At 38.3% G+C, this 26,307-nt stretch overlaps 1 protein-coding gene across 3 annotated transcripts; it reads left to right on the top strand.

The window, feature by feature from the left end:
* The first annotated feature begins 440 nt into the window (after positions 1-440).
* Positions 441-23,610, top strand: IL18 (interleukin 18). 3 transcript variants are annotated; one of them, XM_054724717.1, is made up of 6 exons: positions 441-583; positions 10,572-10,657; positions 12,233-12,244; positions 16,938-17,072; positions 18,554-18,687; positions 23,107-23,610. In XM_054724717.1, the coding sequence occupies exons 2-6, from the start codon at positions 10,579-10,581 to the stop codon at positions 23,329-23,331; spliced, it is 585 nt and encodes a 194-aa protein (XP_054580692.1). In that variant the 5' UTR covers positions 441-583; positions 10,572-10,578; the 3' UTR covers positions 23,332-23,610. The 3 variants fall into 3 exon arrangements, with proteins under 3 accessions (XP_054580692.1, XP_054580693.1, XP_054580694.1); XM_054724718.1 differs by lacking the exon at positions 12,233-12,244 and having other exon boundaries at positions 441-582; XM_054724719.1 differs by lacking the exons at positions 441-583; positions 10,572-10,657; positions 12,233-12,244 and adding an exon at positions 15,583-15,643.
* The last annotated feature ends 2,697 nt before the right edge of the window (positions 23,611-26,307 follow it).

The following is a 26,307-nucleotide window of genomic DNA, read 5'->3' as shown; positions in this document are numbered from 1 at the left end:
AGCACATGTTCAAGAAAAAAAAAATTGTATAAAAAGCTTTGTCTCTACTAATTATTTCCAAGGCTGTGATATTTACATTCTACTTCTCAAAAGTTACATTTTAGGTGCTATAATTACATTATATGAATTATTCTAATAGGGCTAATTATGCAGCACTGTTTAAGAAAGTTTTGTGCTGAAATACGAGAAGAAAGTCTCAAACAGATTAATGTGAACAAAATGCTTCCAATTGGCAGATGCTTTTTAAAGTTCCTTTCAGAAGAGGCACAAACTTTGGGCAGTCAGAACTCCAAAAATAATGATTGTACATTAAAGACATACCCACATTCCCTAACAATTTATTTCAAGTTCTACTGCCCTAAGAAAGAGCCCACAGCTAAAGGCGGGTCCAAGACGTGCCAAGTCTCCTCCCTCCAATTTTCTTCCTCGTTCCTCCCTCTTCCTCTGACGGCGGGCTCCATTGAGCAGCTAGGAGTGTGGTTTCTGCTGAAGGGGGCTGTCACTTTCTACACAGCCTCCTGAGAAGAAAGGGACCTGAAACCGTCCAGACCACTTTTTCTTCTAGGAAACGATTGAGCACAGGTAAGCAATATCATTCCTCTTTATTTGGAAACCCAAGCATGGCGATTAGAGGTAAATAAGCTAGAAAAGCAATTGAGAGAAATTTAAGTTTGCTGACATCGTTTTGATGGGCAGTCAGTAACAACATAAGGAATATAGCAAAGCCAGAGTAGAAACTTTTTCTCTCTTTTAGCAAACAGTGGGGAGTACCACTTTAGAGCAAATATTCTCAAACTTTTTGGTCTCCTGATTTCTTTACATATCTATAAATTATTAAGGACCCTGAAGTATTTTTCTTTCTCTAGGTCATTTACTGTACTACTGTCATTGACATTAAAACTGAGAGGTTTTAAAGATAAGGATCTATTAATTTACTTTAAAATAACAAAAAGCCATCACATGTTAGCATAAATAACATTTTAAATTATAGATCCCTAAAAAAATCTACTCTAAAGAGTGACATTGTTTTTTATTTTTACGAATCTCTTTAATGTCTGGCTTAATCGAAGATAGCTGCATTCTCATCTGCTACTGGTGCAATCTCTGTAATATCACACAGAATGTAGCTTCTGGTAAACTCCATTGTATACTCCTGAGAGAAGGGGAATGAAAAAGGCAAATTACATATTAGAATTACTATGATACCTCTGACCTCATGAACCACCTGAGAGCTGCTGCTTTAGAATAACAAAATAGATAAGCTTTTCTTTAAAGGGAGTCTCAAGTCCGAATCAATTATTTTAAAGGCAAACACAAGATTTGCCAAAGGTTGATCATCCTGATGGAAGCTGCCCCAGCACCTTTAGGCTGGGCTACAGTTGGGCAATATTCAATTCCCCAGAAGAGGTTTATTTCACAATAACTAAGGGGCTGAATAAATATCTGTTTGGAAGTATGTATAACAAAAATTAGGGCACCCTTAAAAATCTTCTTTTCTTTTTGCCTATATGCAGCTATTTCGAGTTCTATTAAATCTTCCTTTAAAATACATTTTTAAATCTGATTTGTTCATATTATCCCTACATGAATAATATGAATTCTTACTTGAATTTCTACATGAATTCTTATAGTAGTTTCATAACCTGTCTCTAATCTCTTTCCGAATGCACTGTCAGCTCAGTAACCTGCTTTCCTATTGTCTGTGAAATTAAATTCAAATGCTCTACATGACTTCCAAAGCCCTCCATGATTTAACCCCACCCTACCCTGTGTTCACTGCCAGGCAGCCGGGTTGTCCTGCTAGCATACAACGTGCGGCCTCATTCAGTCCAGCGTGCACCCCACCACCACCACCACCACCACATAAATTATCACATAAATGCTCTTCCATCTGTTTAACTTTTAAGCATCCTTTAAGATTAAATTCCATTTTCCTTTTCACATAAGGCCAATCCAACTACATCAGTTCCATTTTGGCTTTTGGCTTTTAGTCTGTAGTTAGCAGTTAATTATGTATCTCTTATCATTAATTCTTTATGTAAACCTTTACCTAGGTCTACTCCCACACCCACATACAGATATTAATAAGATGGCAAATTTTTCAAGGACAAAATGATTTACAGAACTGAAAAGTTGGGTTTTGAATCTTGTTGCTGGCAAGATGACTACATACCTGATTTCAGGGCATTTGTTAGGTAATACGCTCCTCATTTTATCCCATACTATTCCACAGCATTGGAACATTTTTAATCTAATAGTATGTTTTTAAACTCCTACTAGCTTAACAGTGCTGGCTATATAATAAATATTCAATCAATACGTGTTGTTTTATAATTATGTGGAAGTAGTTATTAGGGCATTTGCCACAAATGTTTTTTTTTCTTGAGACTTACGTAGAATTGAGAATTACAAAATACTGGAGCTGAAAAAGACCTTAGAGATTGACCATTCAACTCCCTGTTTATCCAAATGAGAAAACTGAGACCCTCCTGATTAAATGACTGGCCCCAGACAAGTTTGGAACGCATGTGGCCTGATTTCCATCATAATTTTCTACTAGTCACTAGAACCTAGCTAGATTCCAAGGCTTGCATAACTAAAACTGTTTTTGTTTCAAAGAACCAACTGTCACTGCATATTCCTGAGAAGATCTTTCTAAGATGATGTATAACTCTTTTTTTTAAAAAAGTCAATAATCTGAGTATCTTAGATGAAATATTTTTAAACATTTTTATCCAATGGAAACTATAATTTTTGTAGATTAAGAAAGCAAAGGAGCACAGATGAGAAAGGAAAAGGAAAGTTGGGGGAAGAGGTAGGGGACACTAAACTTGTAATCATAGATGTATAAGATCTAACAAAAAGAGTGGCAAGAGAATAAAGAATTCAAAATAAACTCACATGAAGTCAAGAGAAACCAACTACTAGGGAACAAAAGAAGAGGAAGAACATTAGAGAAAGTATTCTATTTTTTTAAATATATTTTATTGATTCTTTACATAGAGGAAGGGAGAGGGATAGAGAGCTAGAAACATCGATGAGAGAGAAACATCCATCAGCTGCCTCCTGCACACCCCCTACTGGGGATGTGCCCGCAACCAAGATACATGCCCTTGACCAGAATCAAACCTGGGACCTTTCAGTCCGCAGGCTGACGCTCTATCCACTGAGCCAAACCGGTTTTGGCTATTCTATTTTTTTTAAATCTGCTTTTAGACTTCCCCCATTTTCTTTTTCTCATTGGCTTTAAGATGGAGTGAAAGTTTTAAGACAGAAAAAATTTCTAGCCCTGGCCGGTGTGGCCAGGTTGGTTGTGTGTCGTCCCATGCACTGAATGTTGCCAGTTCTATTTCAGGTCAGGGCACATCCTGGGGTTTCGCCCAGTCAGGGGCCTGCAGGAGACAGCCAATCCATGTGATCTCACATCCTGTTTCTCTCGCTCTCTCCTTCTTCTTTCCTCTCTCTAAAAATCAATAAAGAAAAAAACTCAAAAAATAAAAATTCTACCAACCCTTTATCCATTGTTGTCATGGTGACAAGCTTTATCATAGCAAACATTTATTTATTTACTGCATGTAAGTTCTTTCCTGGTGTTGAAGGTTTTTAAAAAGAGAATATCTTGTTATCTTAAAGAAATTTAGGCTAAAGCTGGGCAGAACTATTTGTCATCAAAATAATCATAATTCAATGTAAGAGCTATTTCAGATGCCTGAAGGTGGGAGGATTGGGGAAGGTGGGTACTGAGAAGAGAATGATTAGCTAGGAATGTAGGAGTCGGAGAAGTTTTCCTAAAGGAGATGTTTGAGCTGGGACTTAGAGGAAGAAGGGCTTGACAGGAAAAAAAAAAAAAAAAGGCAGGAATAACTCAGGCAACAGTATGTAGTGGGGGAGAGTCTGGAAGCAAGAAAACCAAGAAGATTAGTATTAAAACAGAAAGTTCAAGAAGTGTTGAGGGCTTGACATAAAACAGTGCCAGTGTGGCCTGACTGGTGTGGCTCAGGGGTTGATCGTCAACCTATGAACCAAGAGGTCACGGTTTGATTTCTGGGCAGGTCACATGCCCAGGTTGCAGGCTCGATCCCCAGTGTGGGGCATGCAGGTGGCAGCCAATCAATGATTCTCTCTTATCATTGATATTTCTATCTCTCTCTCTCTCCTTTCCTCTGTGAAATCAATAAAAATATTTTTTAAAAATTAAATAAATAAAACAAAACAGTGTGGATGAAGATGGGGGGTGATACCAAATTTTAAATCAATTTCTGAGTTATAATCTACAGTATTTATGAGACAGAGAAAAGATTAGGTGGCTTAATGGTTGAGCGTAGTAGACCCAGGCACCAAGAGGTCATCAATTCGATTCCCAGTCAGAGCACATGCAGGCTTGATCCCCAGTAGGGGAAGTGCAGGAAGCAGCCAATCGATGTTGATGTTTCTCTCTTATCAATGTTTCTATCTCTCTCCCTCTCCCTTTCTCTCTAAAAAAAAAAGTCAATAAAAACATATTTTTTCAAAAAAGATTAGACAAAAGAGTCAAGAAGGACATCCAGGTTTCAGTGTTGAGCAGATCATTTGGACATGTTTGGGAAAGTAATTCATTAGTAAATCTTACAGTTGGAACAATGGATCTGGAGCCAGAAATTGAAATTTGCAAGTTATATATCTCCCAACAGCTACCACCCTCTCTCTTCACTTTATAGCCAAACTTCCTAAAAGAATAGTTTGTATTCACTGTCTGTACTTTTTCCCAACCCATTCTGTCCTAGATTTTTGTCAACATGCCTTTTGTACCTTCCCTTTCCCCAAACTGTTCTTTTACCAAAACTTCCTAATTGTCAAATTCAATGAACAAGTTTAAACTTGTATCGAAATTGTGGGCTTTGCAGTATCTGATTTCAAGCAGCCCCTCCCAGAAGCTCCTTTCTTCCTGGACTCCTATGACACTTCTCTCTTAGATTTGCAAAACTGAATGAATTATTTTCCACTCAAGCCTCTCTTTTATTCTTTTTCTTAGTTAATGAGGTAACACTCAACAAATTGCTCAAGTCAGAAACTTTAAAGTCATCCTCAGTTCCTTCTTCTTCCATTCGACCCACAACCGATCAGCTAAAAAAATCCTGCTGTTAACCTCTCCTGAGCCCATCCTCTTCCTTTCATCCCCACAGGTACCACCTTCGTTTATACAGGCTCCTCAGCTCTTACTAAACTGTTAAAATTGCCTCTAAGGTTGTTTTCTGGCTTTTGTCCAGTCTTACCCATCAAATCCATTCTCTACACTGCTGCCAGATTATTTACTTTTTAAAACATAAATCTGAACACATCTTTCTCCTACTTGAAGTAAGGCAGTATTTTTTTCAGAAAAAAAAAATTGCAAATTCTTTAGCTTAGTTAAACAGGTCTTTATAATCTGACTCTCCTTTACAAACTTTAGTCAAACCAAACTTCATTGCAAGTTGCATTTTATGTGACTTGAATTAGGCAGAATCAAACGAATGTAATAAAAAATAATAGTCTCACTCTGGCCAGTGTTGCTCAGTTATTTGAACATTGTCCCATGCATGACTGATCAAGAGGTAGCCAGTTCAATTCCCAGTTAGGGCCCATGCCAGGTTTTGGGCTTGATCCCCAGTAGGGGGTGTTGTAGCTCAGTTGTTTGAGCCTTGTCCCAAGGTCAAGAGGTCAAGAGGTCTCCAGTTCAAGTCCAGTTCAAGTTCAATCAGGGCATCTGTCCAGGTTTCCAGCTCAATCCCCCACAGTAAGGGGTGTTCAGGAAGCAGCTTGTCCATGTCTCCCTCATCAGTGTTTCTATATATTCCTCTCTCTCTCTCTCTCTCTCTCTCTCTCTCTCTCTCTCTCTCTCTCTCTCTCTCTCTCTCACCTGCCTTTCCTCCCTCCCTCCCACTCTCTCTAAAAAGCAATGGAAAAAATGTCCTTGGGGTAGGATTGACAAAAAAAATAAATAATAAGTAAATAATAGTCTCACTTTATAGGCAAAGTGGAAATATGTGAGCTCCAAGTTAGTTTATCTAAAATGACATAATTTCAAAGTGATAGGCAAAGTGAGTTGTGCACTGTTAACACTACTGCCACATGGAAATGTCACTTATACCTGGTAGAATTATCTGCGTCCATGTCAGTATTATGTAAGTGAGACTATTCTTTATCTAAGAAATTCTTGAGACATACTAGTACAGCTATTGTTGTGCTATTCATTTTTTAACATTCACTACTATTATCATTTAAAATATTTTTATATCTGATAATGATGTTATCAAAGTGCTGAGGAGTATGATTACTGCTTGTGCTGAAAAACAAAGAAATAAAGTGGGACAAAATTTAGATGTAAGTAAACAATATTAAAAAGGTCTAAGTACCACCATGATAGCCTGTGTAGAGAGAGCACACTGCAAATTAGTAATAATGCTGAGAAAGATGAAGAAAGAATCTACGTTGGTTGTTGTAGATTTATGGACCCCAAAGATACCTCCTCACATACTTTTTTACTTATTCCCAAGGAAAAGTTAATCTTGACCTAGGTGAGATCTTCAGAAATGCATTCTTCCTGTAAAATGTGGCAGCATTTGCATTAATTACAGGGGGAATGATGAGGCTCCAAACAAGCCCTATTCTCTCAGTCTTCTCTCTTTTTTTTTTAAATTACTTTATTGATTAAGGTATCACATATTTGTCATCAACCCCCTCCCCCCGTTCCCTTCCCAATCCCCCCCACACGCAAGCCCCCCTCCCCCTGTTGTCCGTGATCACTGGTTAGGCTCATATGCAAGCACACAAGTCCTTTGGTTGATCTATCTCCCTTGTCCCCACCCTCCCCTACTTTCCCTCTGAGGTCTGACAGTCTGATCAATGCTGTTCTTGTTCTTCAGTCTATGTTGTTCATCTTTTCCTCTAGATGAGTGAGCTCGTGTGATACTAGGAATACACTTATAGGAACTGAAAATGAGACAAGCAATAATAGTTATGCTGAGAGGCAAATGAATCAGTCTATAGTGAGTTTCTTTCTGGGCCAACAGTTCTTTTGAGTCCCGGTTTCTATGTCCAACAGTTGTTAATGTGTTCATAACAGCAATGATATTTCAGTTCTGGATGGTGGACAAATGGTGGTATTGCAGGTCCGACCCTCTCTGGTTTGGTCCTGGGCAATCTGCAGTGACGCATATCTGCTGACTGCTAGTATGGCAAGGCATCGTCAGCGTCTTCCATCTCTGGACTGTTTCTATTCTCTCAGTCTTCTCTCTTTATGGAATGCCCTCCCCCAGCCTTGAAAATGCCTGCCTCTCTTCCAAGGCAGCACAATCATCTTTTCCTCTAAGAAGCCTTCTTCAACACCACCAGGCAGAGAAGACCTCTTGTAAATCCAGTTATTACATCATTTATTATGCTATTTTGTAATTGTTTATATAGTTGTCTCTCCCACTAGATTCTGAGTAATCAAAGGGTAGGAATAAAGTTTCCTGCATGTGTGTTTGTCAGCTTCCTAGCCCCATGCCTAAAACATGGTGGATACTAAACAATTAATAGATGAATGAATTCAAAAATTGTGTAGTAGTATTATTATTTTTTAAAGTAATTGTGTCCTTCTCTAAATCCATTTACTCACTGACTAACCAAAAAATGTAGCAAACACTAGTAATTTCACCCAATTCCTACACATACTACTTAGTACTTTTCGGGTGAATTACTTTCATAAAATATGTGTGCATTACATAATATTAAAACTTGTATAGAAGACCATGCTAGCCATTATCTCATATATATCTAATATGCAAAGTGTCCCCTCAGGAGTTCGACTGAGAGACTGGGAGTTCGATCGCTCTCTATGACATGTGCTGACCACCAGGGGTGGCATGGACTGAAGGAAGGCCCCAGCCGGCAGCCAGAAGCCAGAAGGGAGGCCCCGGCCAGCATCTGGAAGGTCCCGATTGGCTCTGATCGCTGGCCAGGACTAGGGATCCTACCCATGCACAAATTTTGTGCACCAGGACTCTAGTCTACATACACACACACACACACACACACACACACATACACACACACATACACATACATATATATATATATATTAGAGGCCCAGTGCATGAATTCATGCATGGGTGGGGTCTGGCCAGCCTGGCCAGAGGGAGGGGACATGGGCAGTTGGCCGGCCTGCCTGCTGGTCAAACTCCTAGTCGAGGGGACAATTTGCATACTAGCCTTTTATTATATAGGATATACACTGAGTGGCCAAATTATTATGGTCTCTAAACGTATAATCTGGTTACTCAGTGTAAATTATATATATATATCTACACTAATAAAAGAGAAATATGCAAATTGACCATACCACCACGACACCATCAGCCAATCAGGAGTGAGTATGCAAATTAACCCAACAAAGATGGCAGATTAATTTGCATATGCAGGCATGGAGCCTGCTATGAGGGGGAGGGTGGGGGGCAGAGGGAGCTACAGGAGTGGCACACTGGCCGAAGCGAAGACTGAAGGCTCCGGCTGGAGCTAAGGCCTGGGTCCTGGGTGCCAGAGGAAAACTGGTGCCGGCAGCTAGGGGAAGGAAGGCCTATTCTTGCACGAATCTTTGTGCAATGGGCCTCTAGTATATATATATATATATGTGTGTGTGTGTGTGTGTGTGTATGTATGTGTCTATATATACATGTATATAATACATCTACAATTTAATAACTACCCACACAATTTAATAACTATCCACACTTGTATGTGTATAAGGAACTACACCTAGATAAAACTGTTAAATAGTCACCAACTAGCAAGTATTTGGGGTTATCTTAATTTGGATTAAGTTTTTGCAACTGGGTTTTAATTTCCCCATTCCTCTACTATGTATGTTTGGCCTTAGTAGACTATGCTAGAAAAAAATTGAGTCAGTTCTCTACCTATGAGCATAGATTTATAAACACCCCTATATATTCCAACAACAATTGTGACTCAACTACCTTCTTTGGAACCCCAACCATAACTGCTCTCAAGGACCCAACATACTCCTAAACTCTAGAATAGAGCTTTTTAATCATTTCTGTGGCAAAGATCTCCAAGGGCAATCTGGTAAAGTTTCCGGACCTCTTCTCAGGTAATGTTTTTACCTGCATACAATTATATACTTGGGATTGCCCCAGCCGGTTTGGTTCAGTGGATAGAGCATTGGCCTGCGAACTGAAAGGTCCCAGGTTTGATTCTGGTCAAGGGCACATACCCAGGTTGCGGGCTCAATTCCCAGTAAGGGAAGTGCAGGAGGCAGCCGATCAATGTTTCTCTCTCATCATTGATGTTTCTTTCTCTTTCTCTTTCTCTCTCTCTCTTCCTTCTCTCTGAAATCAATAAAAATATATTAAATAAATAAATAATTAATTAAATACATACATACATACTTGGGATTATAAAGGAAACTCATTTTATTAAAATAGTGTCGAAATTTTTAAACAAATTTTAATATAGTACATATGTGCTTCTTTATTAACACATATTAACACATTAAATAATAAGATTTGCTGGTGGGACTAATAACTTCCATATATTTCAAAGCAGTAATAAGTTTAAATAATATATTTCAAGATCTCTGTAACAATTACAACACAGTAGGAAATCTGTATTTCTGTCAATGACAGCTCTACTAATAATGCTGTGATTTGTTTCCTATAACATAATGGAAGGAACTTCTAAATTTTAGAAATTGGTGAAAATAAATACAGAGCGGTGCAAAAGTAGGTTTACAGTTGTGAGTATATTATTCTTGTATTATTATTTATTAATTATTGTATTATTTTCCACACAATGGTTTTTTTCCCATCCAAGTTCACAGATTTCCCAGATTTAGAACCCCTGTTCCACAGACAAAGATCTTAAAGTATACACACAATATTGAAGTGGGGTAGAGTAGGCTGGGGCAGGAGAGAAAAGCAAAAAGAAGTTTTGACATTTTCATATCCTATATTATTTGATTTTTTTACAGAAAGATTGCATTTATGTATTACTTGTATAAAAAGCATAATATCCAGATTTCAGATAAAAAAAACTGCTGCTGCTCAAGGAGGAAGAGGGCCGTCAGGTGCCAGAGCCTTCAGCTTCCTCCCCCTCTGTCTCACTTCCAGGTGGAACGCCATTTTCTCATTACCTCACCTTTAGCACTTGGATAAACCTTCAGTCTCTCACGCACAGGAACCCACTGGTTGTAAGACAGATAGAACCAATCTGTAGTTAAAGGACAAGATTATGTGTATTTCTGGCAACTTATATTTATATTGATAATATAATTCAGTTTCATAGTGGGACACTTATCCACCCTTTGTAACATTGTTTAATGAGAAAATGCTTTCTAGATTCCAAATATCTGATGGTTTGCAAAGAATGCGTGAATACGTGTATGCATAAGGGGAAGACTTCCGGCATCTTTTAAATGTCCAGAGTGTTGTTCAGCATACCGGGTGATACACTGACTCCTGAGCCTGGAGGTAGTACAAAGCAGTAAGGAGTAAAAGATCCCTTTTGTGAAAAAAGAACCATCACTACCTTTTAACAGACGGCTCTTTGCTTTCATTAAGAATAAAGATGGCTGCTGAAGCAGAAGAAAACAATTACATCAATTTTGTGGAAATGCAATTTACTGACAACACACTTTATTTTATAGGTAAGTCTAAAGCAATAGGCCAAATACAGATTTCAGATCAATGTATTGAACGAGAAAAGGCATTGTGAGATGAACTATTAAGTGACTCCTTACTGTCATCAAATTCCATTGTAATGCTAATGATATACTTCTCTGGAAAAAGGAAAATTAGGCTTCTGGAAGTTAACCATAATATATCCATGGTCCTAGCACCTTGTCCACCACATGACCTGGCACTTCAGTTAGCAATAGCCCATTTACAAGATGAAAGCTAGTGCACATCATGAGAATTCCACAGCATTGGGTACATTCAGAGAATACAATTTCCCTAAGCAAACTGGCAGATTATATAAGAGATACCTTAAATCTGTGAGTGAGCTGTATCATATAATGTAAATATATCTGGCAAATAAAAACAGATTCTTATGATTGGTCTTCCATGGGCCATTTGGCTTCATTTGAAAGCTTCATAAAAAGTCCTGAGTCTGGGGGGAGGGGGGAGAGATCAACCAAAGGACTTGTGTGCATGCATATGAGCCTATCCAATGGTTAAGTTCAACAGGGGGTTGGGGCATCCGTGGGGAGGGGTGTGGGATGGGAATGGGGGGATGAGGACAAATATGTGACACCTTAATCAATAAAGAAATTTAAAAAAAAAAAAAAAAAAAGCCGAAACCGGTTTGGCTCAGTGAATAGAGCGTCGGCCTGCGGCCTGAAAGGTCCCGGGTTCGATTCCGGTCAAGGGCATGTACCTTGGTTGCGGGCACATCTCCAGTGGGGGGTGTGCAGGAGGCAGCTGATCGGTGTTTCTCTCTCATCGATGTTCTAGCTTTCTATCCCTCTCCCTTCCTCTCTGTAAAAAATCAATAAAATATATTAAAAAGTTTATTTAAAAAAAAAAAAAAAAGTCCTGAGTCAACCTTCCACTGAACCAACAAATTTAAGAGTAAAATCTGTCACTTTATAAAATTTCTTTTTTGTTACAAATTTACATTTATAAACCCTGGATTTAGGTTTTATATCTAACTTACCCGAGAACACACTAAGTCTATTTAATGAGCTTTGTTTTATGGGACCTTGTGGATGATTATATAATATTAGAGGCCTGGTGCACGGATTCGTGCACTGGTGGGGTCCTTTGGCCTAGCCTGTGAGGATCAGGCCAAAACCGTCTCTCTGACATCCCCCAAGGGGTCCCAGATTATAAGAGGGTGCAGATCAGGCAGAGAGACTCCACTGGCATGAATCCATGCACAGGGCCTCTAGTATGCATATAAGATCTTTGGTTAATCTCTTCCTGCCCTCCCCCAGATATAAAAGAAATCTCTGAGATTCATCAGTCTATTCCATGTTTCCATGCCTGTGGTCTCTGCTCCTGTGTTGAGCATCTTCCCCCTGTTGGTCAGTGTGTGTCATAGCTACTGGTTGAACAGTTGCTTAAGCTTTTATATAGATTTCTGAGAGGGCCAACAACAACAGTAAGATAGCAGTTAAATAATGGGGAGTGGCAGAAAAGAGTAACAAGAGGTAAGGTGAGAGGAGATTCTGAGTTGAAAAATAGAATTTAACATTTTGTTTCTCTTTTTTCCCCTTTAGGTGAAAATGATGGTAAAGTATAAATTTATTTCTCTTTCTTTGCTAAAGTAAAAATAGCTACTTAAGCATCTCACAGACACATCCATATCACCATTCTTAGCTGAGAGAAACTAGTACCAATCTATTTGAGAAGCTAATCTCCCCTCAAAGCAATGTGAACCCAGTAGCACAGCCTTGGAATAAAGCTGTCCATAAAGGATACAAAAGAGCACCTCTAACAAAATTGCTTATTTACACTTCAGGCAATTCTCCAACTCTTAGAATCTACAAAACAGACTGCCTGCTACACAGATTATGAGATTAGCAGGAAGTTATGGATTCTCTAGAAGACATGGAAAAAGGAGATTTGAGTGTGAAAATTGTAGTCCAAAATCAATAACATCTTTCTTCTTCAACCCCCTCTCTCAGAAATGCTTTAGGAAGAAGCCTGGGAAGCTCCCAGGGAAAAAATATTTTCAAAGTAGAGGAGACGGGGAAGGTGGGAGCAAGCAAGAACTATGAGGTGGAGTCATTAAGTCTTTGCAAGAAGTGGATGTACCCAGCCCTTGTCCTTCTGGCATTCAGAGAGGATCATACTTATATCTGGCCTGTGATCCTCTAACAGATGTCCAGATTATTAAAGGTCATTAGTTTCTCATACTTTTCCTTAAAAATAGCACCTTCCACTTTTTAAGGTGATCATTACTGGACTATAAATGAAAAAAAAGTAACTTAAAAATACTATTCCTTCATTTTTTTGTTTTCCAGTTTCATTGAGATATAATGACATTGAACTCCTCATGTTTTTTTTAAAGATTTCCCTACTCTCCATTTATTAATTCAATACATATGGGGGTAAAAGTAGGTTTACAATTGATTATATGGAAAACAATACAATAATTAATAAATAATAATACAAAAATAAACTCTGTTTCAAGTACTCTCAATTGTAAATCTGTTTTTGCCACCCTGTAGATTCTGGGAGGAAACTTTGAAGGAGGGACATTTTTGAAGAGGGAAGTAAGCCAAGAGAAAGTATTCTGAGCATAGAGAAGCCACATGAAAGGTCAAGATATAAAAGAAAGCATAGCATGTACAAGGATTCAACAGTACTTCAGAATGGGAGTAGGAGAATGATGAGAGAATAATAAATAGGATGCAGATCAAGAAGGTTCTCTTATTTCAAGATATGGAATTTGGACCTTATCTTTGGGTAATGGAGATTCATTAAGCACCATATGCATGATCTAGAATGGAGATTGGTTTGCTGCAACAAAGAGATCCAAAAATATAGTGACAGAATAAGATAGGAAATATTTCTCTGAAAAACAAGTCCAAGTAGGCAGTTCAAGATTAATATAGTTGGATGCAGCCTGATGTTATTGGGATCTTAAGATTTTTCTGTCTTGTTATTCCATTATGCCCTAGTTGTTTAATTCATTCACATACTTGAAAATCATTACCACACTTCCTGGGTCCATATCCCAGCTAGCAAGAAAGGGTTCAAAATAAGAGGAAGATGGCCTATTCCTTTTAAAGGTTCTAGATGGAAGTCATACACATCAATTCTATTCATATTCCATTGATTTTATTCTGGGTGGTCATGTGCCTCATTAAAATTCAGAGATAATTTTAACTAAAATTAAAAATTTATTCTGGCTTCAGTATAAAGAGCTAGAGGCCTGGTGCATGAATTCATGCATGGGTGGTATCCAGCTGGCTCACCCCAATGGAGGCCCATCAGGCTAGGTGGGTAGAGGGGAGGGGCTGTGGGCGGTTGGCCAGCCCCGCCCTGGAAGAGGGTATTGGGAGCCAATTGGGGGCTAGGCCAGCAGGAGGTGGGGGGCTGATCGGGGCCCAGATCAGGCTGGTTGGCTGCTACAACGCGCATCATAGCGACCAGTCATTCCAGTTGTTCTGGTCGTTCCACCATCTGGTTGCTGGGCTTTTATATATATATATTGGTGTGGGGACAAAAAAGGGGGGGATGACAATTAAGAAGCTATTGTCCTTGTAAGAAATGATGGGGAACAGGGTGCTAATGAAAAGCAATGAATGGATTTTATAAATACTTGGAAGAATCCAAGTATTTTGAGGTTGGACTAGGAAGGGGATAGAGAGAAAGATGGTGCCTATATTTTCTCACTTAGGCAATTTGTACTATTAGTGAAATAGGAAGCACAAGGGGAAGAGCAGGGTAAAGTGGTATGCAGAGCAAAGAGGAAAATAGATGATGAATTTAGTTTTGTATTTTGTCTGTAGGACATCCTAGTGGAAATGTCCAGTAGATTCTTGGACATAATGGTTCTGGGCTCAGGATGAAAATTTGGGCTGGAGATACAGCTATGCATAGAAATAACAGCTGAAACTATAGGAATAAAAAGACAAATCAAAGGAAATGTGTGGAGTGAGAAAGTAAAAGCCAAGGACTAAATCAGGGGAATACTTATGTTTGAGGATACAGTAGAAAGAGTAGCTAATAAATAAAAGAGTAACCAAAGAGGAAGAAGAAAAACCAAGAGAATGCCACGGAATCTCAAGAGAGATTTTCAAGATGGAAGTAATAGTCACTATGTTGAATTTTACAGCCTTGAAAACCAAGGGTAGGAAAGCATTTATTGCATTTAGCAACAGGGAGTTTGGTAATCTTGCCGAAAGAAGTTTGGTGGAGAAATGGAGGCAGAGAGAGATTGCAATGAGTAGAAGAGTGAATGGAAAGTAAGGGAATGACACAGCTCTTACCAGAAGCTCCACTATTAAAAGAAGAAACAAGGCTAGCTACTGAATAGGATATTATTGATGGAGGAGTTTTAAATCTCAAAATGAGAAGAGTTTTGTGTTTTTCTGATTATAAAATAAAGTGTTTATTATAAATAATTCAGGCAATTAAAAAAGAAAAACATGAAAAAGACCTAGAAATAATAATATCATTTGATGTATTATTTCTCTACTTCTTTAAATATATGTGAGAAAAAGTAGGTTTACAGTTGTGAGCATGTGCAACACATCTTATTCTTGTATTATTATGTATTCTTGTGTTATTTGTATTACTGTAAACTGTAAACCTACTTTTGCCCGTGTGTGTGTGTGTGTGTGTGTGTGTGTGTGTGTGTGTGTGTAATACTATACCTAAGTTTCTTTTTCTAATTTAATACACATGGACATCTTTCCATGGCAAAGAATAATTACAGTTATATTAAATTAATGACATATCATATTAAAGAAATATCAAAATTTATTTGCTCAGGCCACAATTGATAGACATTTAAATTGTTTCCAGTGCTCTCATAAGCATTATAGCAGAGAAATATTTACACATTTTTCTGATTGTTTCTTTAGGAAAAAAATCAAGGAAATAGAATTGCTGGGTTGATAGAGAAGAGGGGATGATTGGTAAATCAAGGTTTCAGGAGAATATACATCAGAGCACAGGTAGGGTTAGCCTTAGATTCCAGAAGGGGCACCTTTTCTACATTTTCCTTGGGACAAGAGGGATAAGGAAATGACTGGTAGTGCCATAGTTAAATTTATAAGTGAAGTAGCAGGAAATCATTTATTGAAAGTGAAAGCAGAGCCCTGACTGGTTTAGCTCAGTGGATAGAGCGTCGGCCTGCGGACTGAATGGTCAAGGGCATGTACCTAGGTTGCGGGCACATCCCCAGGGGCGGGTGTGCAGGAGGCAGCTGGTCGATGTTTCTCTCTCATTGATGTTTCTAGCTCTCTATCCCTCTCCCTTCCTCTCTGTAAAAAATCAATAAAATATATTTTAAAAGAAGAAAGAAAGGAAGGAAGGAACAAACGAACGAACGAACGAAGGAACGAAGGAAGGAAGAAAGAAAGAAAGAAAGAAAGAAAGAAAGAAAGAAAGAAAGAAAGAAAGAAAGAAAGAAAGAAAGAAATAAAGAAAGAAAGAAAGAGAAAGAGAGAGGGAGGGAGGGAGGGAGGGAGGGAGGGAGGGAGGGAGGGAGGGAGGGAGGGAGGGAGGGAGGGAGGGAGGGAGAAGGAAGGAAGGAAGAAAGAAAGAAAGAAAGAAAGAAAGAAAGAAAGAAAGAAAGAAAGAAAGAAAGAAAGAAAGAAAGAAAGAAAGAGAAAGCAGAGATGATGATGTAGAGATCCTGAGGAGGGTAAGGAAGATCTGAAATGATAGCTATGGGTTATGAAAGCGAGTGCTGAAATGTTTTTTTAAAAAAAAAAAAAGTACTGACAATTTATATATGCTTGCAATGGCACCAGTTTGTGCATTTGTATAATTACCAGTGACACTCAGCAGCCAGGTTTGGAGTTTTGTAGTAGAAAGACAAATGAACAAACGAGTTCGAGATTGGAAAGGCTGGCAAAAGGTAGACAAAATGATGAACCCTAAGGTCCAGACTGCATAGAAAATGAAAGGAAGACAGTAAGGTTAGAGAGGGAGGAAACGCCTATTTTAAAATCAGGAAGACTCAGTGAAGCGGAGAAAAAGTATAAAACAACTAGGATAGGAGATTGTGATTAGAAAGCAGAGTGTTTGAATTTAACATTTCAGAGGTAGAGTAGTTCTGGGTGATAATAAGAAGCAAGAGTTGTCTTTGGAAGTAGATTAAAAAGCATTGTGCAACTTTATCTTAGCTGCTTCTGTAGCAGAAGATTGTGATCAGTAGCTATTGAAAACTGAAATATATAGTATGCCTGTAAATTTTGAAAAAAAACAACACGTATTTTTAATGAGATTTAATGTCCATTCTAGAAAACCTGGAATCAGACTACTTTGGCAAGCTTGAACCTAGATGGTCAATCATACGAAATCTGAACAACCAAGTTCTCTTCGTTAACCAGGGAAGCCAAGCCATGTTTGAGGATATGACTGATTCTGAGTGTGAAGGTATTTTTAAAATATATTTACAAACATAGAAATGACAAGCTACTTCTTATTTTACTGCCTACATTTTTCTATTATAGACCTAGTCCTTAAATGAAAAGATTTAGCAATAGTAATAATTTCACTTACAAGAAACTTTATAGAGTATCCAAATATTGTAGTTGAGATGAAAAATTGATATAATAAATATATTGCCAGGGTTGGGAGGAGGATGAAGAGGGTAAATGGGATCAAATACGTGGTGATGGAAAACTAGGTTTCAGATGGTGTGCACACAGTAGAGTATACAGATATTGTATTCTAAAATTGTACAACTGAAATTTATATAATGTTATTATCCAATGTTACCCCAATAAATTTAATTTAAAAAATTTTAAGATATATCTAGGGGTCATGTTACTCTGGGCCTACATTTGGATCACGAGTTCCTTCATTGTTAATTGCATGAACTGGATAAGATTTCTATAGAGTTGGATCCTTCATACCTGCTGAAATTGCTGATAGCATTTTCAAAACTAAAAATTAAAAATAAATATCAAGCATTTCAAATAAGTCTGTCTCCCATCAGAAATGTAGAGTGCTTAAGAAATTAATAAGTTTACTGTGCTTTCCAAGGTATAAATTCCAAATATCAGCGTTTAGGCAGAGTTGAAAGAGTGAATGTGCACCCTTAAAAAATCCTGAATTTTTATCTTAACAGGTAGATTTTTAATATTGTATTTAGCATTTAAAAGTTAAATACAGCCCTACTGGCGTGGCTCAGTGGTTGAGGGTTGACCTGTGAACCAGGAAGTCTTTTTTTTTTTTTTAATATTACACTGAGTGAATATACCATTTATTCATTTTTTAAAATATATTTTATCAATTTTTTTACAGAGAGGAAGAGAGAGGGATAGAGAGTTAGAAACATCGATGAGAGAGAAACATCGATCAGCTGCCTCTTGCACACCCCCTACTGGGGATGTGCCTGCAACCAAAGTACATGTCCTTGATCGGAATCGAACCCGGGACCCTTGAGTCCACAGGCTGACGCTCTATCCACTGAGCCAAACCGGTTTTGGCTGAACCAGGAAGTCTTGCTTCGATTCTGGTCATGGCATATGCTCACGTTGTGGGTTTGACCTCCAGTGGGGGGGCGTGCAGGAGGCAGCTGAGCAATGAATCTTTTCATCATTGATGTTTCTATCTCTCTCTCCCTTCTTCTCCAAAATCAATAAAAACACATTTTTTGAAAAGCAAAAGTTTAAGACAATCTTTTAGAATTCAGAATATCTCTTAAACACTCAAAATGTTACTGCTTTTGTGATACATATTTGAATGTGTTTTAAAGAATGTCTGAGCAACTGCATATAGTCTCCACTAACTGGCTGAATCACAGTGTGTGGGATGGGTAATGGGTCTATTAAGGATTATCCTTTGGCTAATTTCCATAAATTTTGATTTGCAAAAATTCTTTTAACTAGTGTTCTAATTTGTTATTTCAGAGAATGCACCCCAGACTAAAATTGTAATAAGTATATATAAAGATAGCTGCTCTAGAGGTATGGCAGTAACCCTCTCTGTGAAGTGTAAAGAAAACTTTACTCTCTCCTGTATGAACAAAAATATTTCCTTCAAGGTAAGACTGAACCTAAATTTGTTATATAGAGTAGAAAACCTAAATATCCTCAGTCCAACTTTTTGTCTAGAACAAGAATGGCAAGAAGCAGAGAACCATTAAAATAGTTCAACTCTTTAACCCATCATGCTTTTTCTAAGTCTGCCCTAGGGAGGAAGGGGTACAACATTTGGTTCATAGCCTGAGTCTTCTGAGTAATCTATCTAAAGGTAAATAATAACATAGAAGACATATATGAATTATTATATTCATTTGGGAATTGCATGACTTTCCAAAATGTCTTGCTAAATGGAATGAAGCTAATTATCCTTCTGTAAGCCCACTATATACTTTGTGAATTATGATGATAATATTTTAATCATAATTGTTTTTTTATTTTTAATTCTTTATTGTTGAAAGTATTACATATGTCTCCTTTTTCCCCCATTGACCAGCCGCTCCCCCCACTCCCACTCCCAGCACATGTCCCTGCCCCCCTACTGTCTGTATCCATCAGTTATGCTTATATGCATGCATACAAATCCTTTGGTTGATCTCTTACCCGCCCCCCTCTCCCACTCTCCCCTGCCTTCCCTCTGAGGCTCAACAGTCTGTTCGATGCTTCTAATACTCTGGATCTATTTTAGTTCATCAGTTTATGCTGTTCATTATATTTCACACATGAGTGAGATCATGTGATATTTATCTTTCTCCAACTGGCTTATTTGCTTAGCATAATGCTCTCCAGGTCCATCCATGCTGCTGCAACTGGTAAGAGGTCTTTCTTTTTTATATAGCAGCGTAGTATTCCATTGTGTAGATGTACCACAGTTTTTTAATCCATTCATCTACTGATGGGCACTTAGGCTGTTTCCAAATCTTTGCTATTATAAATTGTGCTGCTATGAACATAGGGGTGCATATATTCTTTCTGATCAGTGTTTCTGATTTCTTGGGATATATTCCTAGAAGTAGGATCACTGGGTCAAATTGGAGTTCCATTTTTAATTTTTTGAGAAAACTCCATACTGTTCTCCACAATGGCTACACCAGTCTGCATTCCCATCAGCAGTGCACGAGAGTTCCTTTTTCTCCACATCCTCGCCAGCACTTGTTATTTGTTAATTTGTTGATGATAGCCATTCTGACAGGTGTGAGAAACCTAATTGTTTTATTCCTGCATCCTACAGCTTTCAGTTGATATATGTTATTTTTAATGTAGAGCTAAGTGAATAAAATTAACAAGATTAGCTGTGAAAGCAATGGTATAATGTATCTCAAAGCCCAGTATAAATTATTTCTGGCCACTGCTTTTTTTCTCTATTCTCCATTTTTTTCTCTTGAAGAGTTTCTGATTGGGGGTTTGCCAGTAAAATACTTAAGCAATGGGAACTAAAGTTAGAATATGACCTAGAGGACGTTGAGAGGCAACTTGGAAGGGAGGAAAAGGCCACTCTAAAATATAATCCAAGTAAAATCAGTGTGTATGCCACAAATACAACCTCCAAACAAATCCCTTAACCATCCCCTTCCAACCAGAGGGCCACCTGGTTGGCAATTTAAATTTCCCATTCTCAGGCCTGGCAAGCAGGAAGCTTAGTTATCATAATGGTTTTAGAGGCCTGGGGTGGAGAGGATTAAGCATGTTGTTACTTAACAACAAAATCAGAAGGGAGATGGCCAAGATCAAGCCATGTGGGATAAAGAAAAATTAATTCAGCTGCAGAAGCAGATTCAGAAACTGGGATAAGCCTGAACTCTAAGTGGATTATTATGGAGAGAGACTTGGGAGTGTTGAAAAGGATGGAAATAATGCTTGGCAAAAGAAAGAAAAGAGGAGAGGAGAGGAGAGGAGAGGAGAGGAGAGGAGAGGAGAGGAGGGGAGGGGAGGGGAGGGGAGGGGAGGGGAGGGGAGGGGAGGGGAGGGGAGGGGAGGGGAGGGGAGGGGAGGGGAGGATGCTTGGTATATAGTAGGAATTGGAGCAAATCGGTCACAGGCCTGAAGCTTCCACAATTTGGGCAGGCCTTTTAAAGAAAGAGAATATAAAATTACCAAAAGCATCAAGTTTTTAGAATAAGAAAAGAAGGGGCCTTAAAAGAGATCTGTGCAAGTGGAGGCCTCTGACATTTAAGCTTCATTAGCTTCATAGCAAATCCGATTCTGAAGGAACTCAGTAAATATTAGTTAGAGGAAGGGAGGGAGAGAGGGTGAGAGGAAGGAGGAAGGAAGGAAGGGAGGGAAGAAGGCAGAGGGAGGGAGGTCTAGTTTTAGCTCATGCTCTTTAACCCTTTTACCCCCACTAATAAGGGTCTTAGCAGTGATTATAAATATAGACTATGTTCTACTAGATAATAAGACACAACTTGCTGCCATTATGTGCTCACCTTTCTGTGTTGGTTACTAGCTATAAAGTCCTAGTGCTTATGGATACCGGCTTCCTTTGGGTAAGAACCTTCATGACACCAAGAGGGATTTGTTCAAGAAGTTACTATTAGTGCCTGTTTCTTGTATAGGCATAGTCAGAATTCTCTCAAATGTGCTAATGCACCTGGGAAAGGGCAAACACACCCACACACACACCAAAAAAACAGATGTTAGGTCAGGTTTAACTTTCTCTGGGTTCAAATTCAACCCCTCCTGATGTAAACAATCCCATAGGTCCTTGGAACACTCAAGTTTCATTATGTAACCCTGTTTCTATATCCACTTACTGTGCACCTTCCCTATGATGGGTATGAATAATCAACACCAAAACCAAGGACAGCTACTGCCCCAGGATTTCTTGCCCCTGTTCTGAAATGTCACATTGAACTATGATTAGAGATCGCCTGTTCTACCTATCCATACCCCCACTTTCAACCACAACTTTCCATGCCAGGTTTTAACTAACTGGTTCATCTCCTAATATTTCTAGAGCTTTTGAAGTTTTGGCTAAGGATTATTTCTCACTTATACATTAGAGTAGCTTAGTCCCAAATTCAATCCCCAGTTTTAAGGTCTCTTTCTAAATTCTAGGATAACTGTAGTCAGCTACAGAAATACATGTCAGTGGGAGAACTGGTCTATACTGTCATCAATTTAGGACCCTCTCTTATTGATAAAAGACAAAGTTAAGAGTTGTGACTATAAATTCCATAATTGGTTGAAAAGTTGGGAGGTACCCAAACTTCTTTCGGGCATCTTAGGAAGATGCTAGAAAGTTATTTTTGATCTGGAGCTTTCTCTGTCAGTCCTTAGTTAGGATCATGAGAATTTTTTGCTGCCATGGGGTTAAAATTAAGTTCAAATATCTACAGTTCCAGTATTAACATGGAAAGAACCTTGGGTGGTCCTCAGAATTTCTAGTTCATCTTGAAAAGTAGGTATGGTCAATAAACCAGACCTAGCTGGTTTGGCTCAGTGGGTAGAACATTGGCCTGCAGACTGAAGAATCCCAGGTTTGATTCTGGTTCAAGGTCAAGGGCACATGCCTGGGTTTGGGGCTCACTCTCCAGTAGGGGTGTGCAGGAAGCAGCCAATCAATGATTCTCTCTCATCATTGATATTTCTATCTCTCCCTCTCTCTTCCTCTCTGAAATCAATAAAGATATATTTTAAAAATTAAAAGTAAATCAAATAAACCAATAAAAAGTATTTTTAACAAGAAGAAAAGTGGGTATGGTGTAATATTTTTTAAAAGTATATAGGCAGCCTGTCAGTTAGGTGATTAGCAGGATTATAGTTTCAAATGATCTAGCCATTCTTGAGAAAACCCTGTTCTGTGTCTGAAAGATACAGGAATCAGAATTTGGCTTTCCAGGGCAGAACCCATCCAATAGACTACTTTCAGAATAGAAATTCAGGACTACTATGGAACTGGAGCACTTGGTAGGAAAAAGTCAAAGGCTGCTGATTAAGCCAATATGGTAAGGCTAAACAGGAATCAAGGACTCAGCCCTAGAACAGCTGCAGAGGGTCTGTTAACAGCAAGTTTCAGTTCTAGCCCCCACTAAGGGAGGGAAGATGCGGAGATGACTGCCACTTTTGCCTCTCTCACAGTTGGCTCACAAACTAGAGCTAGGCTAGGCTATGGCTGGAGGTCATCAATGTCTTTAGCTCTGAATGGTTGGAAATGACATTAGCCCAGAAAAGGTTGTGGCCTTTGCTAGAATTCAACTCCATCTTGAGCAATAGGAGAAAGAGAAGAAAGCTATATGATTAATAAATTAGGAAAAACTAGAGAGCTAGACCTGAATGTGCATTCCATGATAGGACCAGCCAAAGGAGATTAAGAATTCAGAGGAAAAGGAAATCAGTATTTTTATATGCTGAGATATGTTTTTAAACTTAACTTGTGAAAATAAAAACTTCTTTAATTCTGTGCAATCATATACTTCAAAATAAACTGCACATATTCTGATTGTTCATGCCCTAAAAAAATTAATATTTTTTCTCTATAGAAAATGAGTCCTCCTGATGATATCAATGATGAAGCAAATGACATCATATTCTTTATGAGAAGTGTTCCAGGACATAACAATAAGATGCAGTTTGAGTCTTCATTGTATAAGGGATATTTTCTAGCTTGTAAAAAGGAGAACGAACTTTTTAAACTCATTTTGAAAGAAAGGGACATACATTGGGATGAATCTGTAATGTTCACTGTTGACTACTGCAAAAACTAGATATTAAAATTTCATAGTTTGAACTTTCTAAGTTTTTGTCTTTCAGAAAAGTTAAGATTGAGTCTATAATTGTAATGATGAAATAAAATGAATAATGATCTCAAAAGATACCACTAAGAAGTGAATAGTAAGCTTTCACAAAATTGAATTGACCCATGTTTATACAGATGAATAAAGAAAGCATTTGTATAATGTAAAAAGATGCATAGTTTGAAAACATATTCTCCATTGTTGACATTGGAACATAGATTATACTCAATAAAAGTGTTTTAAATCTTTTGGGTTATGATGAGAGATACTGATATTTGAATTTTCTAATTGTTAAGAATATCATTAAAACCATCAAAATTTTATAGAAACCACTCAGCTGACTAATTTCTCATTTCCTTCAAAGTTAGAATACTTTTAAAAGTCAGATTGATCCTGCAACATAGAAAAAGGATTATACACACTGAGCAAGTGGCAATCAACCCAGGAATGCAAATGCTTTAATATTCCTAAATCAATTAACCCTTTGCACTCACTTGCTTTTTTCTCGATTCCTTTATTCTAATGCTAACCGTGTTGTCACACTCGACATCCGAGTGCAAAAGGTTAATGTAATATATCATATTAATAAAGGGTAAAACCACACAATCATCTCAATAGATACAAGAAAGCATTTGACAAAAGCCAATCCTATCTAATAAAAGAGTAATATGCAAATTGACCATCACTCCAACACACAAGATGGCTGCCGCCCTGTGGTCAAAGATGGCTGCCCCCATGTGGACACAAGATGGCCACCACAAGATGGCCAGCAGGAGAGGGCTGTTGGGAGGGACCAGGTCTGCAAGGAAGGGCAGTTGGGGGCAATCAAACCTGTAGGGGAGGGCAGTTAGGAGTGACCAGGCCTGCAGAGGAGGGAAGTTGGGGGCGACTGGGCCTGCAGGGAAGGGCAGTTGGGAGGGACCCAGGCCTGCAGGGGAGAGCAGTTAGGGGTGACCAGGCCTGCAGGGGAGGGCAGTTAGGGGCAAACCGGCTGGCAGGGGAGCACTTAAGCATCAATCAGGCTAGCAGAGGAGTGGTTAGCGGGTGATCAGGCTGGCAGGCAAAAGTGGTTAGGGGCAATCAGGAAGGCAGGCAGGAGAGCAGTTGGGAGCCAGCAGTCCTGGGTTGTGAGAGGATGTCCGACTTCCCGTTTACGGGCAGTCGGACATCCTTCGAGGGGTCCCAGATTGAAGAGGGTGCAGGCTGGGCTAAGGAACACACACACCCCCATGCACGAATTTCATGCACCGGACCTCTAGTTCATAATAAAAATTATCAACAAACATGAAAGAGAAGAGAACTTTTTCAATGTGATAAAGGGCATCTGTGAAAACCCTACGACTAACATCATACTTAATGGTGAAAAAATAATACAAGAATGTCAGCTCTTCTACTCAGTGTACTGGAGGTTCTAGTCAATGCAATCACAAGAAAAAGAAAAGGCATCTAGATTAGAAAGGAAGAAGTAAAATTGTCTTTATTTGAAGACAACATGATTCTGTATATAGATCAGAATACACATGTGTGCATGCAGACAAACCCCTATTATAATTAAGCGACGTCAGCAGGGTTGCAGAATACAAGATTAATATATGGAAATAAATTGTATCTATATATATATAAAAGCCCAGCGACCAGAACAGTGGAACGACTAGAACAACCAGTGGTTATGACATGCACTGCGGCAGCCAACCAGCCGGATCCAGGCCTGATCAACCCTCAACACCCCGATGGGCCCCCATTGGGACAGGCCAGCCAGACCCCAGCTGTGCACGAAATCATGCACCAGGCCTCTAGTTTCTATATATGAGAATGAACAACCTGAAAACATAAAACAATTCCATTCACAATAGTGCTAAAAAGCTATATAAAAATAAATTTAGCAAGAGAAGTGCAAGATTTGTACAATAAAGTTTTTAAAACATTTCTGAGGGAAATTAAATATGATCTAAATAAATAAAGAGACACCACATTCACTGATTGGAAGACTCAATATTGTTAAGATGACAGTTCTCCCCAAATTGATCTATAGATTCAACTCAATCTCCATCAAATTCCAGCAGGATTTTTTGCAGAAATAATTGACAAGCTGTACCTAAATGTACATGGAAATTAAAAAGACAGAATAGCCAAAAAAAAAATTTTAAGAACAAAGTTGGTAAAATTTCATTTCCTAATCTTAAAACTTAATATAAGTTATCAGAACTGTTTGGTACTCACATAAGAGTAAACATAGATCAAAGGGACAGATTTGAAAGTTTAGTAATAAGTACTTATATTTATGGCCAGTTGATTTTTTACAAGGACAGCTTGATGGAAAGGAAGGTTTTTAACAAATGGTCCTAGGTCAACTGGATATCCATATTCCAAAAGAATGAACGTAGACCCTTATCTCACACTATACAAAAATTAATTAAAAATGGATCAGTGACATTAATGTAAGCTAAAGCTATAAAACTTTAGAATAATACAGGAGAAATTGTTAAGACCTTGGATTAGGCAAAGATTTTTCAGACCCAACTAGGAAGTATGACCTATAAAAAAAATTGATAAATTGTCCTTAATAAAAATTCAAAAATTGGGAGTACAGCTGGATTAAGTGTACAGAGTACCTCTCTATACTATCTTTGCAACATCCTGTGAATTTTTAATTATTTCAAAATTTAAAATTTCTTAGAAACAACTTTGCACTCAAAAGGAATCATTAAGAAACTGAAAAGACAAACCACAGACTGGAGGATATATTTATAAATCACATATATGGCAAAAAAAAAATGTATCTAGGATATACAAAGAATTCTCACAACTCAATAAGAAGATGATCCAATTTTTTGTTGTTGTTGTTAATCCTCACCTGAGGATATCTTTCCATTGATTTTTAGAGAGAGTGGAAGAGAGGGGGAGAGATAGAGAGAAAAACATTGATGTAAGAGAGACACATCGGTT

This window comes from Eptesicus fuscus, chromosome 13, assembly GCF_027574615.1.
Source record: "Eptesicus fuscus isolate TK198812 chromosome 13, DD_ASM_mEF_20220401, whole genome shotgun sequence".
Lineage (NCBI taxonomy): Eukaryota > Metazoa > Chordata > Mammalia > Chiroptera > Vespertilionidae > Eptesicus > Eptesicus fuscus.
This window is presented reverse-complemented; position numbering and strand designations above follow the sequence as displayed.